Here is a 17,968-nt window from a genome sequence, read left to right as displayed (position 1 = left end):
TCATGCCCTGCCCCCTCAATGTAAGTCTATGGGAGGGGGCGTGATAGCTGTCACGCCCCCTCTCAAAGACTTGCATTGAGGGGGCGGGGCGTGACATTATAAGGGGTTTGACTTCACGAACTCCCGGCGCCAGTTCCAGCGTTCAGAACAGTTAGTTCCAAACACTGAGCAGCGGAGTACCCCTTTAACATACTGTATATTTTTATATGCAAATATAATAAATGCTTACATTTTGTATTCAAAGATATATGATCCCAATGAAAAACGGTATGAAGTTCCTGTACCACTAAATATCCCAAGCACACCATCCAGTACAGACCAAGGAAGACTGTATGACGTTGAGATTGTTAATAATCCATTTGGAATTCGAATCAAAAGAAAAAGCACTGGAACAATAATGTAAGTAATGGTTAAAGGGGTACTCAGGTGGAAAACATTTTTTTTTTTTTTAAATCAACTGGTGCCAGAAATTTAAACAGATTTGTAAAAGACTTCTATTTAAAAATCTTAATCCTTACAGTACTTATCAGCTGCTGTATGCTCCAGAGAAAGTTCTTTTCTTTTTTAATGTATTTTCTGTCTGACTACAGTGCTCTCTGCTGACACCTCTGTCCATGTCAGGAACTGTCTAGAGTAGGAGCAAATCCCCACAGCAAACCTCTCCTGCTCTGGACAGTTCCTGACATGGACAGAGGTGTAAGCAGAGAGCACTGTGGTGAGACAGAAAATAAATTAAAAAAGAAAAGAACTTCCTCTGTAGTATACAGCAACTAATAAGTACTAGGAGGATTAAGATTTTTAAATAGAAGTAATTTACAAATCTGTTAAACTTTCTGGCACCAGTTGATAAAAAAAAATTTGCTTTTCACTGGAGTACCCTTTAATATGACTAAACAAAATGGTGGGTATTTTATTGTAGTTGTATCTAGATTAATCTAGTAACAAAGATCAGTTCTCACATTTTTATTTTTGGAATAAAACAACTTGAATAGTATATTTATTACAAATTTTCCTTTTTGCAGTTGGAATTCTCATGTTCCTGGGTTCACCTTTTCAGACATGTTCATTCAGATATCAAACCTACTGCCCTCAAGTTATATCTACGGATTTGGAGAAACAGAACACCGTCAATACCGTATGGATCTGAACTGGCACACCTGGGGATATTTTGCCAAAGACCAATCCCCTGGTGTAAGTAAAAGAACTACATTAAATGGATGTTCTTATCAGAACAGTTGTGGTAGATCCATAAAATATAAATAGCAGATGGATTTGGGTCCCACCACTGGGTTTTTCATCTACAGATGTAGCCAAACTTATCTTGATCTTTGTCTTTTAAGATATTTTACTACACTCCTGAAGTTATGATAAGTTATCCTAAAGCATTGCACAAACTTAATTTAAACATGTAAGGCACAATAATAGTAATAATAATCATCATCATCATCTCTGGTGCATTAGGCTATCCAAACACAACACATTTCTGCATTGAGTTAACACATTGAAGATAACCATGGCTATCATGGGTCTTATAGTCTGCTTGAAGATACCATTGGTCGTCATAAGACAAAAACAGCCAAATGTATATCTTACAGATTGTATCAAAATCAACTGGTTTGAGTACCACTGACAAAGCTATTTTCATTGAGAGGGTTATCCCAAAATTACAAACATAACTTTAATCCTGTGGATAGGGACTAGGTTTTAATTGGTAGAGGTCTGACTGTAGGTGACCCATGGTCATGAAAATTAGGGTCCTTTGTGGAAAAAACATTGACTTTTGTGCACCAGAAAACTTAGCATACATGGTTTAATAAATGTACACTAATGTGCTTGACAATGTTTGTTACACTAGTCCTACTTATGATCATGGGGGTCTTTGGTACCTAAGTAAAAAAGAGCAGCAGCACACATGATCAGTCACTGTTCCATTTACACTGAAACTTCTGTAGATACCTGAGTAAAGAGACAGTGAATGGAGCAGCACCAGAGCAGATGGAACCTCCATTATCATGCTCAGTGGGTCTAGTTTAACATACAAAGAACCATGTATTTCAGTTTTCTGTCATACAAAACACCATTTTTTTTTACAAGCACCCATTTACACAAAAATGGGCATGACATGTTAACTACTCATGTACTCATGTTAACTACTCATGTAAGAAATGTACATAAATTATAATGGGAATCTACCCTGAATTATAGCTGGCATGGGAATTATAGCTGGCATAGTGCAACTTTCACCTTGATAGGACTATGCACACAGCACACTAGGGCTTCACAAGCCAATATTAGGCACTGTGCATCATCATTATCATCATTTGGCACTCAACAAGCAGTCAAGTAGCAGATAAATTGCCAGTCAACATGTAGAAATAATATATATTTGGTTAAACCCCGAAAATACAGGCAACTTGGCCTAAAATGTGTATTCCAGGTTCACTATAAATGATTTTAATGCATATTAATGTTAAAATAGAGGTAAGCCTACTTCTTTGCCCCGCTTGCTTTGTAATGTAATGTGATAGCTTTTATGGGCTTGTTCTGTAGTGACACTGCTGTGATCTGTAGTGTACCAACTGGACACATAAATGTCAGGAGGTGACGAAGTCAGAAGATTACTGTCTGGGGTCTGCCCACTGCTTAAAGGGGTACTCCGCCCGTTGACATCTTATCCCCTATCCAAGGATAGGGGATGAGATGTCTGATTGCAGGGGTCCCGCTGCTGGTGACCCCCGCGATCTCTCCTGCAGCCCCTCGAGTCATCAGCTCTCCAAAGCTTGGTTTGCTCCGTGGCTGATGACTCATGATACAGAGATTGGTGGTTTGTGATGTCATGTCTCTGCCTCCTCATAATGTCACACCCTGCCCCCTTAATGCAAGTATATGGGAGGGGGCGCAACTGTTACCACGCCCCCTCCCATAGAGTTGCATTAAGGGGGTGGGGTGTGACATCATAAGGGGGTGGAACCATGATGTCACGAACCGCCAGCCCCTGTCATCAGCCATGGAACAAACTTTAGCTCCGGAGAGCTCATGACTCGGGGGGCTGCAGGAGAGATCGCGGTGGTCACCAGCAGCGCGACCCCTGCGATCAGACATCTTATCCTCTATCCTTGGATAGGGGATAAGATGTCAACGGGCCGAGTACCCCTTTAATGCTTTGCTCAGCTTGATTTTGTATTAGATTTGTAAAGGTTTTCTGGGATTAGTACCTCTGTGTACATCTTTATCTATGTCAGCTTTTTCTCCAAAATGTTGGCCCCAATGCAGAGCATAGGGTTTTATCAGCCTCTTAAACCCACCCCTATGCTGTCTCAAGATTGGCCTGGATGCTGTATGTCACATAATGCAAAACATGATTGGCTAACTTGAGGTCATGTGGTCTTGCTGCAAGCTGCAAGGCATGCTGGGCTACCCTGACATCATCTCAGTGTTCCCAGTACTTCCATAATTTATTCAAGTACCAAAACACACCTAAATGCTGTTAACAATAGCACCAATGCCAGGCTCGGACAAGCCGAGCTTGGCAAAGTTCAAAAGTTGTACAAGCTGAATTTAGCTTAATGTTCTTAGAGAGGATGACTTTGTCAGGCTCCGCTTGCTCATCTCTATTCATTATATCTTATTAGAAGAAGATTAGAAGATTAAAAGAGTTTTCTTTTTCTGATATTCCATGCAGTTGTTAATGTTAACAATGTTAATGCAGCAGAAATGAGATTTAGAGATATTCACAGCACATTTGTAACAGTGTTGACTTGTTCTATAAAGGTACAGTATAATGTATGAATGTGTCCAAGTAAATCTATTCTGTCATAGGAGAGCTGCTAACACCAGGATAAGTCTATAACATCTATTTTTGCATCTACAAATCAATATGGCTGCAAGCTAATAGCCATGGCCAGGCTTAAGCTTTCATATCATACAGCAAATCATTTTAATAGCATCTGCTTTCCATCATAATCTGGCTTCTAATGGAATTAAAACAAAATGTCATTACACTTCCCAGCAATTGTTACCACAATCTGGGTAATATTTTACAATGCGACATTTATAAAATATTTCAGATCATTTTGTGCCTATGATTCATGGACAGAACAGGAAATGACAGGATAAAATGATACTTTATTTTCAAATCACATAGGAGCTTTACCTTACTGTCGAAAGCATAATGGCATCTATAATTGGACTAACAAGGACTTCAGGAATCTAAAATTGCTCTTTATACCACAATGTTTACGTGCAACTTAATAGGGCTGTGTGATGCTACAGGATATTCACAATAAATTTCTTTTCTCTATAGTATAAAGACAATTCATATGGAGTACATCCATTCTATATGGGCCTGGAAAACGATGGTAATGCTCATGGAGTGTTCCTGCTTAACAGCAATGCCATGGGTAAGTTCAATGCCTTGAAACCTTGATACATCGTAATGCAGATGTTATGTTGCCTTCACACTGTATTTATGAAATTCACTTTCCTAAAGGTTATTTCTCGAAAGTAAAAAATTGATCCTAGTGCAAAGAAGAAGGAAAATATCTATAAATTAAGAATGATAATCCTCTTCCTTGTTTTGGATTCTATTCCCACCTTTCATGGAAAAAGAGTGGAGTATGAGGGCAGCCTAAAGGATGCAGACTTAAAGGGGTACTCAGGGAAAACATTATTATTGTTATTTTTTTTTTTTTTTTCAAATCAACTGGTTCCAGAAAGTTATACAGATTTGTAAATTTCTTCTATTAAAAAAATCTTAATCTTTCCAGTACTTATTAGCTGCTGTATTCTCCACAGGAACTTGTGTAGTTTTTTTCAGTCTGACCACAGTGCTCTCTTCTGACACCTCTGTCTATATCAGGAACTGTCCAGAGTAGAAGCAAATCCCAATAGCAAACCTCTTTAGTTCTTGACATGGACAGAGGTGTCAGCAGAGAGAACTGCGGTCAGACTGGAAAGAACTACTCAACTTCCTCTGTAGTATACAGCGGCTGATAAGTACTGGAAGCATTAAGATTTAAAAATAGTAATTTAAAAGTAATTTACAAATCTGTTTAACTTTCTGGCACAAGTTGATTTGATAAAAATAGTTTTCCACCGGAGTACCCTTTTTACTTTTTCTTCTTTGTTTTTAGTCACTGTGACTTCACTTTTTTCTTTATGACAAAAGGAAGAACATGTTGTTCTATCAAGAAATACTTCTGCTTATTCAAAATCTTCAGAAAGTAAGCATTCACTGTGTACTGTACTTCCAGAGATACAGATGGATGGGTAGTGCTTTAGCGGAAGGAAAAAAAGGCGCTCTGGTGCTGTTTGAAGGCAACTACCCAATAAATCAATGACCAACCCAGAGACTTAAAGCATGACTTGAAAAAAAAAAAGTGACATCACATATGTCCAGTCACAGCAGCCACAATTGGTGACAAAATGTGTCAGGGCACCCTAAACTATTTATTGATCTATTATTATTATTATTATTTATTTATTTTATTATTTAAAGGTAAATGGTAGGCTCTCCAACTGGTAAATTTAGCATTTTAGGCACCACCATAAATTACAGCTACGTTATATATTGAATGTCTATATGCATTATCAGACCAGTTTGAAGTGGTTAAAAAGTCACAATAAGAATATCTTTTGCAGTATAATATGTTAATGAACACCATAATGTCATTTTAGATATAACAGTACAACCCACCCCAGCTTTAACTTATCGCACAATTGGTGGCATTTTAGACTTTTATGTTGTACTGGGTCCAACACCAGAGATGGTTGTTCAACAATACACTAAAGTAAGTTTATTATTGCAAAACATTCATATTTGTCAGAATCATTAAAGGGACAATGTTCTAACAAATATTGCTATATATCCTTTCAGCTCATAGGAAGACCTGTTATGCCAGCTTATTGGGCTCTTGGATTCCAGTTATGTCGCTATGGATATAAAAACGACAGTGAAATTGAACAAGTGTATAATGAAATGGTGGCAGCTCAAATTCCTTATGTAAGTCACTTTTTAGTTGTATGACTATCTATTAAAGATATTGGCCCTAATTTACTAAGCTAAAACCCACTAGTTTTTGTTGTTTTTTTCCATGTAATTTTGGTACATAGTGTGCACCAGGAAAATCTGACTAACCGAACATTGCATTGTAAAAAGCTGAAAGGGGGCATGGTCTGTCACAAAGGGGTAGTGACCGGATCAAAAAGGGGGCATGGTCTCATAACCAGACCTATTTATTATGGAATTCACAGAAAATTTCCCCCTAGAAATAGCTGGTCAGAAAATGTTCCCGACTTGTAAATATGTGAATCCCCATAGTAATCCCCATGTGTTTGAATTCAAGAGCTAAAGCTAACAGTATACATTTTTAAAGGGTACATTTGAAAAATACAGTATATACAACCCTCTCTACTGGTGGTCTAACTGGGCCACCCAGAGCCTGTTTACCATGTGTGTGCCCTCATGTATCCAATATTCCTAATGCCTCCAACAGCTTGGTCATAATGGCCTAGGTAGTGGCATAGATAGTAGGAAGTTTGTGACAAAGGACCATCCTGCTTCTTTCAGTCCAATCATGTGCCACCACTAAAAGTTTAATAACTGGGCATCAGAGAGGCATGATTACCAATTAATGAACTTTCAACAAGTGGTACACTACCCAAAAGTGCCCTTTGAGAAGATCCATCTGACATGCATGGTGTGAAGAAAATATTATAAAAATAATATATTTACCTTTACTGTATACCACATACCTATATTTTTTTTTAGTATGTACCCATATGTATTTTATGTGTATTGAATGCAGTTGTGTTTGTCCTTACCTTTCCTTTAAGTTCAAGGGGTATTCCAGGATTTTTTTTTATTTGACTATGCTGCAGGGGCTGTAAAGTTAGTGTAATTCATAATATAGTGTCTGTACCTATGTGTGATGGTTTTCTCACAATTCTTATGTTATTTTCACCCCAATATTTATTATTAGCAGCATACAAAATGGCTGTTATCTCAGATTTTTCCCAGGATGCAATGTGGCCCGAGACCTGACCTCACTAGTCAGCTGATGACAAGGAGCCTGTCTGCTTCAATGGGTGGAGTGATTGCTTGGTGGGAGAGGGATCAATCTGCAACTAATGCAACAGCTGTAGGCACCCTGATTGAAAACCACAGGTCTTTTGAATGGATGCAGCTCCTTTATGTTTCAATGGGTGGGGTAACTGATGTGTGGGAGGGAGGAAAAGGGAATTTGGGGATTTGTAGGCAAAGAAGGGAACTAAAACAGAAAATACCAGTTCACAAAAAGATAGCCATAGTGTTATGGTAATCTCATAACATAGCCATTTAGTCCCAAGACAAGCGCAGATCCTTCCTAAGCATGTCCATTACTGTCTGGCAGGTACGTACTAAAATCACCTTATGGTGGATAACCCCTTTAAGTTAAGCGATCACATTTCTCATTAAATGTTTTTAACACAACATGCTATCAAAGCACTCAAAAGTCTTCATTTACATAACAATACCTGTGTCTCACCAATTTTACTTGTTTCCTCCGCATAGCTATCTCCTTGGAAAATGAAGCAGGCATCCCAGGTGCACAGTTTTATGCACCAAACGGCAACAAACAATGGTGTTTATTAACTAAGAGTTGAGTGTAGTTTTCTTTGTGAGTTTTGATTCCAGACAGGAATTTTCCCAAGGTATTTACTAATGTTTCCCTACATTTTGCACTTTTCCCTAGGTTTTTTTTTTTTTTTTTACAACTGTTCTGATCTGTCGGGTTTTTCCCAGTTCAGATCCACCACATTTTCTGTGGAAAGCTTAGTAAATATGTTGGGATTTTTCAAAACTTTCGGGGACATGTCCCTTTTGGCTGGACCACATCCCTTTTCTCCTGTGTCCATGCCCCCTTTTTGGGTTTTCCTTGTAAAATGGAGGTTGCTTTTTTTTTTTTTTGTCACAAAATGTGAGATAGTAGCTTAGAGTGAAATATAGAATGGACACGTCTCTACCTTGCACTGGTACAATAAAGTATTTTTTTTTAGGTGATTATCTTAAACTTCATTATTTCTATGCTAACTTACATGTAGCATCTGATTTCCCCCTCATAGGACGTACAGTATGCGGACATTGATTACATGGAGAGACAAATGGACTTTACTTTAGGCAAAGATTTTCAAAGACTTCCTGAAATATTTGATAGAATCCGAACACAAGGAATGAAAGTCATCATCATGCTGGTATGTCATAATCCGTTTCAACTTTTTTATAACATAGTGTGACAGTTGCAAATTATGTTTTGTTGCAGTAAACACTATATCTGCCTCGAAGCATAGTGAATCCCCGCTTAGCACTAAGCTTACTTAGTATTGTAAAAGAAAAAAAAAGCAAACAGGCTCTTGTTTAATTCAACTTTTTTGTTATAAACATGTTTAAATTAAAATGGTTTTCTATTTGTATCTAGCCTAGTCACGATTTGTGTAGAAATAAAATCTGTCAGTTTTCCCACTGGCCACAGAGCGTAAGAGTAAGATGACACTCCCAGTAGAGATCACTGTTCTGCTGTCATTTTAAAACTGGAAATTATGTGATGAAAGGTTATGATGGGTAATAAACAGCACTGGAGATCTACCCTTCTCCACCTCCCCACACTTTGAGCATACTAACATCACTCTACCATAAAGGTCCATGATAGAAGCAAATTAGGTTTTATGGCCCAGTGCCTGCTCACAGCATGAAGTAGCAGGTTAGGCAACATGCCTAAATCCATAATTATGTATAGAATGAAATATAAACAATCAGAAAGAAAAGAAAAGTATTTATTAAAAAAAAGACAAGTTTTCAATATACACTAGTTAGCCTTTGCATAGTCACTTGTGCAGCCAGAACATCTCTAATCCATCAAGGAATGGAATTCAGAAGACATTCTATGAGGTTCTTAAGGCACTTAGATATTAGCAGATCCTATAAGTTTTACCGAGTGTTACCAGGTGTGGATTTCATGGATAGGAGGCACATTTACTAATCTTAATACTAAGACAGCATTAACTTAAAATAAATAGTCTAAAGATGTGCCCAACATATTCTGATCATCCTATCCAAACCATGTGGGAGAAGAAAAGCAATAATGATGCTCTCTTCCTCATATCCTGTCTTCATATCCTGATCGCATATCCTGTTATCATGTCCTGACCTCATATCCCGTACACATAGCCCCTCCTCATATCCTGTTCGCATATCCCATCCTTGTATCCTATACTCATATCCTGTCTTCAAATCCTATTGATATATCCTGACCTCATATCCTGACTTTGCATCCAGTTCTCCTATCCCCTCCTCCCGTAAGGTATCAGACATCCCATGGACTGGAATGAGACAAAAACCATGACTCTTAAAAATAGGGGTGGGTTAGGATTATTTAAACTCTTCTATATTTTTACTTGACATTTAGGTAACATGTATACCAAGTTTCATTGACATATCCCCAGCCGTTTTGACGTTATGTTGGAACATGCAACCGTTCATGGATACATAAATCTTACCATTTTCTGATAACATCTGAATCCGTGCACATAAACTTTAATAAGCAAATTAATATATTGTGTATACTGAGTGAAGTTATTTAGCTATTTATTTATTTATGTTATACAAACTTTAACTTCCCTCAGATGGAATATGGATGTGTTATATATTTCTTCCCTTACTATAGGATCCAGCTATTGCAGGAAATGAAACTGAACCATACCCCGCTTTCACAAGAGGAAGGGATCAGGATGTCTTCATAAAATGGGATGACAAAAGTGACATTGTATGGGGCAAGGTATGTATGCTGTTTTGACACTGAAGACCTATGTATATATTGGTATGAAATGTGTATTTTTTTTTTCAAAGTATATGTTTATTAAAGTTTTCCATGTAAAGAATACACATAGAACAATAACATCATTGGAGCAGATAACATCAACCATACATTCTAGGTAGTCCGTTCACAACAAAGAGTGCACAGGAAATGGACTACATCTTAGTATACTATCGGCTAGCACTTTCTAATGCATATCCTGGCACTATCAGTCTTAGTGAATTTGTCAAAGTATAAACAAAATCTACAAACTCAGGACTAGGATCACATGCGGCTAGAGCATACTTAGAACATCAATTCCGAACAGATTGTTATCTATTTATTGCATTTCGTGTCAGGCACGAGATGTGCAGAAAGGGTGGAAAGGAAAAACAGGTAGCAAGAACAGGTAGGAAAGCAAGGGGGGGGAAAGAAAAGGGGGGGGAGAAAAGGGGGTGTAGGGAGAGGAGGACGCAGAATGGTCTAACCTAATGGATTGATTTACCCTGCGAAGCGGGAAATGTGTATTTTAACTATTTCCTATTTAACCTATTTAGTAAATCTATAGTAATTTTTATTTATTTTACTGGCATAGTCTAATATTTTGTGAGAGCATGTCAGTGTTGCAGTATGGTCACCAGGTAATACAGTGAGTTTTCTTTTGTCAGGTCTGGCCGGATTTACCTGGTGTAGTGGTCAATGAGTCACTTGGTTGGGATGAGCAAGTTCAAGTAAGTATTACATTACAAACTGCACCACACTGTGGAAATAGTTCTAAATACTACTTTTTACTAGCCTATAGTTTGGTATGGTCGCCTATTATATAAAAAAACTGAACCACACCATGTGCTGTATGTGCTATCACATCTTAGCTCCATTCAATGCAACACAACATATAACTTGTGGACAAGTAAGGTTCTGTTTTTAACCCCTTAAGGACTCAGCCCATTTTGGCCTTAAGGACTCAGACAATTTAATTTTTACGTTTTCATTTTTTCCTCCTCGCCTTCTAAAAATCATAACTCTTTTATATTTTCATCCACAGACTAGTATGAGGGCTTGTTTTTTGCGCGACCAGTTGTCCTTTGTAATGACATAACTCATTATATCATAAAATGCATGGCGCAACCAAAAAACACTATTTTTGTGGGGAAATGAAAAAGAAAAACGCAATTTTGGTAATTTTGGAAGGTTTCGTTTTCACGCCATACAATTTATGGTAAAAATGACATGTGTTCTTTATTATGAGGGTCAATAAGATTAAAATGATACCCATTCTTACATACTTTTCTATTATTGTTGTGCTTAAAAAAAATCACAAACTTTTTAACCAAATTAGTACGTTTATAATCCCTTTATTTTGATGACCTATAACTTTTTTATTTTTCCGTATAAGCGGCGGTATGGGGGCTCATTTTTTGCGCCATGATCTGTACTTTTTTTTATACCACATTTGCATATAAAAAACTTTTAATACATTTTTTATAAAAAAATTTTAATAAAATGTATTAAAAAAGTAGCAATTTTTGATTTTTTTTTTGTTCACGTCGTTCACCGTACGGGATCATTAACATTTTATTTTAATAGTTTGGACATTTACGCACGCGGTGATACCAAATATGTCTATAAAATTTATTTTTTACGCTTTTTGGGGGTAAAATAGGAAAAAACGGACGTTTGACTTTTTTATTGGGGGAGGGGATTTTTCACATTTTTTTTACTTTTACATTTTTTTTTACACTTGAATAGTCCCCATAGGGGACTATTCATTGCAATACCATGATTGCTAATACTGATCTGTTCTATGTATAGGACATGGAACAGATCAGTGTTATCGGCTATCTTCTGCTCTGGTCTGCTCGATCTCAGACCAGAGCAGGAGACGCCGGGAGCCGGAAGGTGAGGGGACCTCCGTGGCGTTCTGAATGATCGGATCCCCGCAGCAGCGCTGCGGGCAATCCGATCATTCATTCAAATCGCGCACTGCCGCAGATGTCGGGATCTGTATTGATCCCGGCACCTGAGGGGTTAATGGCGGACGCCCGCGAGATCGCGGGCATCGGCCATTGCCAGCGGGTCCCTGGCTGCGATCAGCAGCCGGGATCAGCCGCGCATGACACGGGCATCGCTCCGATGCCCGCGATTATGCACAGGACGTAAATGTACGTCCTGGTGCGTTAAGCACCACTGCACCAGGACGTACATTTACGTCCTGCGTCCTTAACGGGTTAAAAGAAAGCAGCCATTTTCCTACCCTCTACATCCACTTTAATTCAATACATACCTTATGAATTAATAGTTATGATAAAGTGCATATGTGTAACATTATGTAAATGAACGAACAATTATAATCTGTAATGCAATCAATTGATAATTATCAAAGCAAAGAAGCTGTAAGTGTCATAAGCAGATAAGACAAGTAAATCATGAACATATGTGTCTTAGTAATTAAGACGTTTACCGAAATGTTAATGTGACATACCTGTATGCATATTTGTATTCAGCTGTACAGAGCTCATACAGCGTTCCCAGACTTTTTCAAGAACGTCACAGCAGAATGGTGGAAACAAGAAGTGAAAGAGTTCAGAGAAAAGTATATTAAATTTGATGGTTTATGGATTGTAAGTATGGCCTTTACTTGGTTTTTCTAGTACAAATGTTTCATATTGTATAACCTCCAAGTGAATGTCCAGTGTCTTGCTTTGTTTTTATATCTCAATAAGTTCCAAATTCTGTGATCATTGCTGTCTTAGTATATTTTTTGCGGTTTCAGCTGTGCCTTTATGATATAGGCCAAAAGTGCTAGGCAGAGCTTACTGCATACAGTTATCAATCAATCGGAATTGTAAAACAGTAAACACTTAGCACCCTATTGACCGTGCAGGGAACACCATACAACCTTTACATACATACTGTCTATATATTTTTTAGGATATGAATGAACCTGCAAGTTTTGTGCATGGATCTGTCACTGGTTGCAGAAATGAAATTCTGAACAGACCACCCTACATGCCAGGTATTGGATTTTATGTCTTATTTAATAATCTAGGCTTCTTCTATATGGACATATGGTGCTGAACAGAGCACCATAGAGCAGAACACATTTTTCATAAAGGCCTAATGCTAAAAGTGTAACCCCTCTAATCTCAGAGACTCAGCATGTTATCTCCTACACCCCCTAATCCCAGCATGTTATCTCCTACACCCCCTAATCTCAGCATGTTATCTCCTACACCCCTAATCCCAGCATGTTATCTTCTACACCCCCTAATCCCAGCATGTTATCTCCTACACCTCCTAATCTCAGCATGTTATCTCCTACACCCCCTAATCTCAGCATGTTATCTCCTACACCCCCTAATCCCAGCATGTTATCTCCTACACCCCCTAATCTCAGCATGTTATCTCCTACACCCCTAATCCCAGCATGTTATCTTCTACACCCCCTAATCCCAGCATGTTATCTCCTACACCCCCTAATCTCAGCATGTTATCTTCTACACCCCCTAATCTCAGCATTTTATCTCCTACACCCCCTAATCCCAGCATGTTATCTTCTACACCCCCTAATCCCAGCATGTTATCTCCTACACCCCCTAATCTCAGCATGTTATCTCCTACACCCCCTAATCTCAGCATGTTATCTCCTACATCCCCTAATCTCAGCATGTTATCTCCTACACCCCCTAATCTCAGCATGTTATCTTCTACACCCCCTAATCTCAGCATGTTATGTTCTACACCCCCTAATCTCAGCATGTTATCTCCTACACCTCCTAATCCCAGCATGTTATCTCCTACCCACAGCTGATCAGTGTGGTTTTGATTGGTAAGACACCCACTGATCCATAGAGCAGAGGTAAGCAGTGTGCATCGTACATTGTACTGGACTAGACTTTATCCTACATAAGAATAGATAATTGTTAGAGAGGAATGAACATATTTTTTAACATGTTCTTGCTAAAAAAAACATTTTAGACTATCCATCAGTGAATTAGCCAATCAGGTTAGAAAATAAAGCTCCATTATGGATCAGTATAACACCATGCTGAATGACCATTTCAGCAATGAGAGATTTTATTTTGCCTAGTATCAAAGACTATTGGGGATATTTAACAAAACCAGACCAGAGGTGAGGCTTTTGAGATGCCTATGGGTAACTCAGCAACTTTTCCTCTGGACAGGTTTTTATAATTCTCCCCCTTTATTATCTATATATATATATATATATATAACTCAACGTGTGTGTGTGTGTGTGTGTGTATGTGCGTATGTATGTATGTATGTATGTATGTATGTTCCACAAAAACTTTCAAACGGCTAAAGATTTTAACATGAAACTTGGCACATATGTTACTTATATGTCAACAACAAACATAGGATAGGTAATTTAACCCTTACTCACCCCCATTTGCCTGGGGTGGGGCTTATGTTTAAAGTCCCATGCAAGTCAATGGGAAATATATGTTACTGCATAACTTCCAAACGACTGGAGATATTTCGAAAATACTTGGTCACATGTTACTTATATGTCCACTTAAAATATAGGATAGTTAATTTAACCCTTAACTACCCCCATTTGTGAGGGTCAGGTTTTTTTTTAAAAGTCCTATGCAAATCAATGGGAAATGTATGTTCCCATCGAATTTCCTTTAGGCTGGTGCTATTTCATTGCCTGGTACACATATTATGAGTCAGGATATGAGGACGGGATGGGAGGTCGGGATAGGAGGATGGGATATGAGGACGAGATATGAGGTTGGGAGAGGAGGTCGGGTAGGAGGTCGGGATAGGAGGTAGGGATAGGAGGACAAGATAGGAGGACGGGATATGAGGACGGGATAGGAGGTCTGGATAGGAGGTTGGGATAGGAGGTCGAGATAGGAGGACAGGATAGGAGGTCAAGATAGGAGGTTGAGATATGAGGACGGGAAAGGAGGTCGGGATTGGAGGACAGGATAGGAGGTCTGGATAGGAGGTCAGGATAGGAGGTCGAGATAGGTGGATGTGATAGGAGGTCAAGATAGGAGGTCAAGATATGAGGACGGAAAAGGAGGTTGGGATAGGAGGTCGGGATAGGAGGACGGAATAGGAGGTCAAGATAGGAGGTGGGGATAGGATGTCAGGATAGGAGGTCGGGATAGGAGGACAAGATAGGAGGACGGGATATGAGGACGGATAGGAGGTCTGGATAGGAAGTTGGGATAGGAGGTCGAGATAGAAGGACGGGATAGGAGGTCAAGATAGGAGGTCGAGATATGAGGACGGGAAAGAAGGTCTAGATAGGAGGACGGGATAGGAGGTCTGGATAGGAGGTCAGGATAGGAGGTCGAGATAGGAGGACGGAATAGGAAGTCAAGATAGGAGGTTGAGATATGAGGACGGGATAGGAGGTCGGGATAAGAGGTCAGGATAGGAGGTCAGGATAGGAGGTCGGGATAGGAGCTCGAGATTGGAGGATGGGATAGGAGGTCGGGATAGGAGGTCGAGATAGGAGGACGGGATAGGAGGTTGAGGACGCGATAGGAGGACGGGATAGGAGGACGGGATAGGAGGACGGGATAGGAGGTCGGGATAGGAGGTCGGGATAGGAGGACGGGATAGGAGGACAGTATAGGAGGTCGGGACAGGAGGTCGAGATAGGAGGTCGGGATAGGAGGTCGGGATGTGGGGTCAGGATATGACAACAATATATGAGGACTGCATATGAAGTCAAAAGCTTCCTCCTTTGTTTATTTTCCTCCCCAAAAAGGATTAGGAAGGAAAAACCGGGCAACGCCGGGTACTCAGCTAGTTAAAATATAACTGTCATTTAAATAAACTTTTTACTTGTCGAATAGACATGCCAAAAGTTTAGATTGGTGGGGTGGTCATAATCGTTAAACTCCAGCTAATTTTAAGAAATATAGCCAGGATAATCATGTGCTATGCGCTTAAAGGGGTTATCCATCACTGGAGAAACTGAGCTGAACTCTTCAAAAATCTGTTTCACATTTGTCTGCAGGATGGGTGTGGTTTTGCAACTCAGTTACATTGAAATGAAGTGACCAATGTTGTAATACCACAAACAACCTTCAGACAGGTGTGGTGCTATTTTTGGAAGACATTAACTATGGTTTTCTATTGCTGGATAACCCCTTTAACCCCTTCCCTCCCCAGGACATATGCATACAAAGCGGGATTGTGACGTCATCCCGCACGTTACCGCACGCTCCCTGGCTGGAATCAACGCAGCTAATATCCTGATCACCGCTGCAAGGCTATTAACCCTTAATATTGTCCACTGTTTGCTATGGGTGATCTGGACCATTATGGGGCAATTACTCGGTCCCGATTACCTTAACTGACAACCACAGGGTCCCTACCTTCATCCGTGCTATTGGATCTTCATCTGTGGCTCAAGCTTGCTTTGGCAGGCTAGAGCAACAGACCACAGATAACACTGATCAATGCTGTGTAGTAGCCCAGCATTGATCAGTGTTAGGAATCAAAAGATTACATGTTATAGTCCCTTATGGGGATGTAAACATTTTTTTAGAATTCCAAAGTCCAGAATTGCATGATTTTCTTTCAAAAAGTTTTTTTTTTCACTAGCAAAATAAAAGATAACCTATATAAATTGGGTATTGAATAATTTAGACCAACAGAGTGGAGTGTAGGTTTCTTTGTGGGTTTTAATTCCCTACAATTTTTTTCCACAGTATTTACTAAGCTTTCCCTACATTTTGCTCTTTTCCCTAGATTTTTTCCATAGAGTTTTCCTCAGCTCAAATCCACCACATTTTCTGTGGAAACCTTAGTAAATATTGTGTTTTTTTGTGAAAATGTCAGGAACATGCCCCTTTTCTGTGATCATGCCCCCTTTTTTCCGACAGACATGAGTTGGTTGGGTTTTTCCTTTCTGGCGCAGACAGAATTCTGGTGCAAATTCTGGAGCAGACAGAATTTTCTTGCGCATTACTCCAGAATCTGGTGCACAACCCAATAAAATATGTCAGGTTTACAATAGTAAATCAGGGCCAATGTATAATTTTTACTGAAAAGTGCACTTCGTAGAAATGGAAGCCCGTTTTTTTTCACAATTTTGCCCCACAAATAATTATTTTTGGGCTTCACCATACATTTTGTGGTAAAATGAGCGATGCCATTACAAAGTCCTGCAAACAATAAGCCCTATAGATGATAAATTGATGAAACATTTAAAGAGTTTTAAAAGATTTTAAAAGACGAGGAGAAAAAATTGAAAAATTGCTGCATCATTAAGGGGTTAACTCACCGGCTTGCAGCTTAATATGACTAATTGCCAGAGACTGGCTTTGTAATGTCTTCTGCAATCTATTGTACTGAATGGTAAGCTGGGGAGTGAGGCACACATACGTGTGCTTATCCTTGACACATCTAACAATCGGAGGGACTCTCAGGATGGAGACCCCCACTGATCTAAACTTTTGGCATGAGACATGTCAAAAATGTATTTAAATTACAATACACTTTAATATCTAAATATCGAAAAGATTGACTCATCATAAAAGAGATGGCCCATACCTCTAATAATTTAAGATTAAATATCAAAAACAGTTTTTTTCAAAGATCTTAAAATAAATATTCAATGACAGATATCAATTAAATACATGTTTTAACTTTTACTTAGATTAATGTATCTATATAAGTAAAACATTAAATAAATCTTTCTTGTATTAAAACAGTTCATGCAGAAACCTGCACTTTTCCTTTTTAGTTTTTTAATTGAATATTAAATATGTCAATATATTACTTTTTATTTTAGCCTTGAATTCAAGAAGTGAAGGATTAGCGCATAAGACTATATGTATGGACAGTCAACAATTCCTCCCAGATGGCACCCCAGTAAGACATTATGATGTTCACAATCTGTATGGATGGTCACATGCTAAGCCTACATTTGAGTAAGTAAAATCTTTTTAATATTATACTGCTGGTTAAAACAAGGCCTCTCGGTGCATGACCGTAGGTCCAGCACATTGGATTAATCTTATTACAGGCTACATATATATATATATATATATAAATCTCTTATTACCATTTAAACATGAGGCTAGGGCTTCACCTAGCACAGAGTCATCCTTCTGGTGCCAGAAAGTTAAACAGATTTGTAAATG

The 17,968-nt window shown here is 38.8% G+C and overlaps 1 protein-coding gene across 5 annotated transcripts in view; it reads left to right on the top strand.

Moving 5' to 3' along the window:
• The window catches only part of SI (sucrase-isomaltase), a 223,092-nt gene that overhangs the window by 183,953 nt on the left and 21,171 nt on the right, over positions 1-17,968 (top strand). For 4 of the 5 annotated variants that reach the window (XM_056565086.1, XM_056565085.1, XM_056565087.1 and 1 more), the window contains 11 exons: positions 245-399; positions 1,023-1,191; positions 4,304-4,400; positions 5,677-5,789; positions 5,876-6,001; positions 8,104-8,232; positions 9,702-9,812; positions 10,499-10,561; positions 12,335-12,451; positions 12,762-12,846; positions 17,617-17,755. In XM_056565086.1, coding sequence (XP_056421061.1) covers positions 245-399; positions 1,023-1,191; positions 4,304-4,400; positions 5,677-5,789; positions 5,876-6,001; positions 8,104-8,232; positions 9,702-9,812; positions 10,499-10,561; positions 12,335-12,451; positions 12,762-12,846; positions 17,617-17,755 — 1,304 coding nt within the window. Of the gene's footprint in view, positions 1-244; positions 400-1,022; positions 1,192-4,303; positions 4,401-5,676; positions 5,790-5,875; positions 6,002-8,103; positions 8,233-9,701; positions 9,813-10,498; positions 10,562-12,334; positions 12,452-12,761; positions 12,847-17,616; positions 17,760-17,968 lie in introns of those variants that run through there. The other variant, XM_056565089.1, reaches the window with a different exon arrangement.

This window comes from Hyla sarda, chromosome 3, assembly GCF_029499605.1.
Source record: "Hyla sarda isolate aHylSar1 chromosome 3, aHylSar1.hap1, whole genome shotgun sequence".
NCBI lineage: Eukaryota > Metazoa > Chordata > Amphibia > Anura > Hylidae > Hyla > Hyla sarda.
This window is presented reverse-complemented; position numbering and strand designations above follow the sequence as displayed.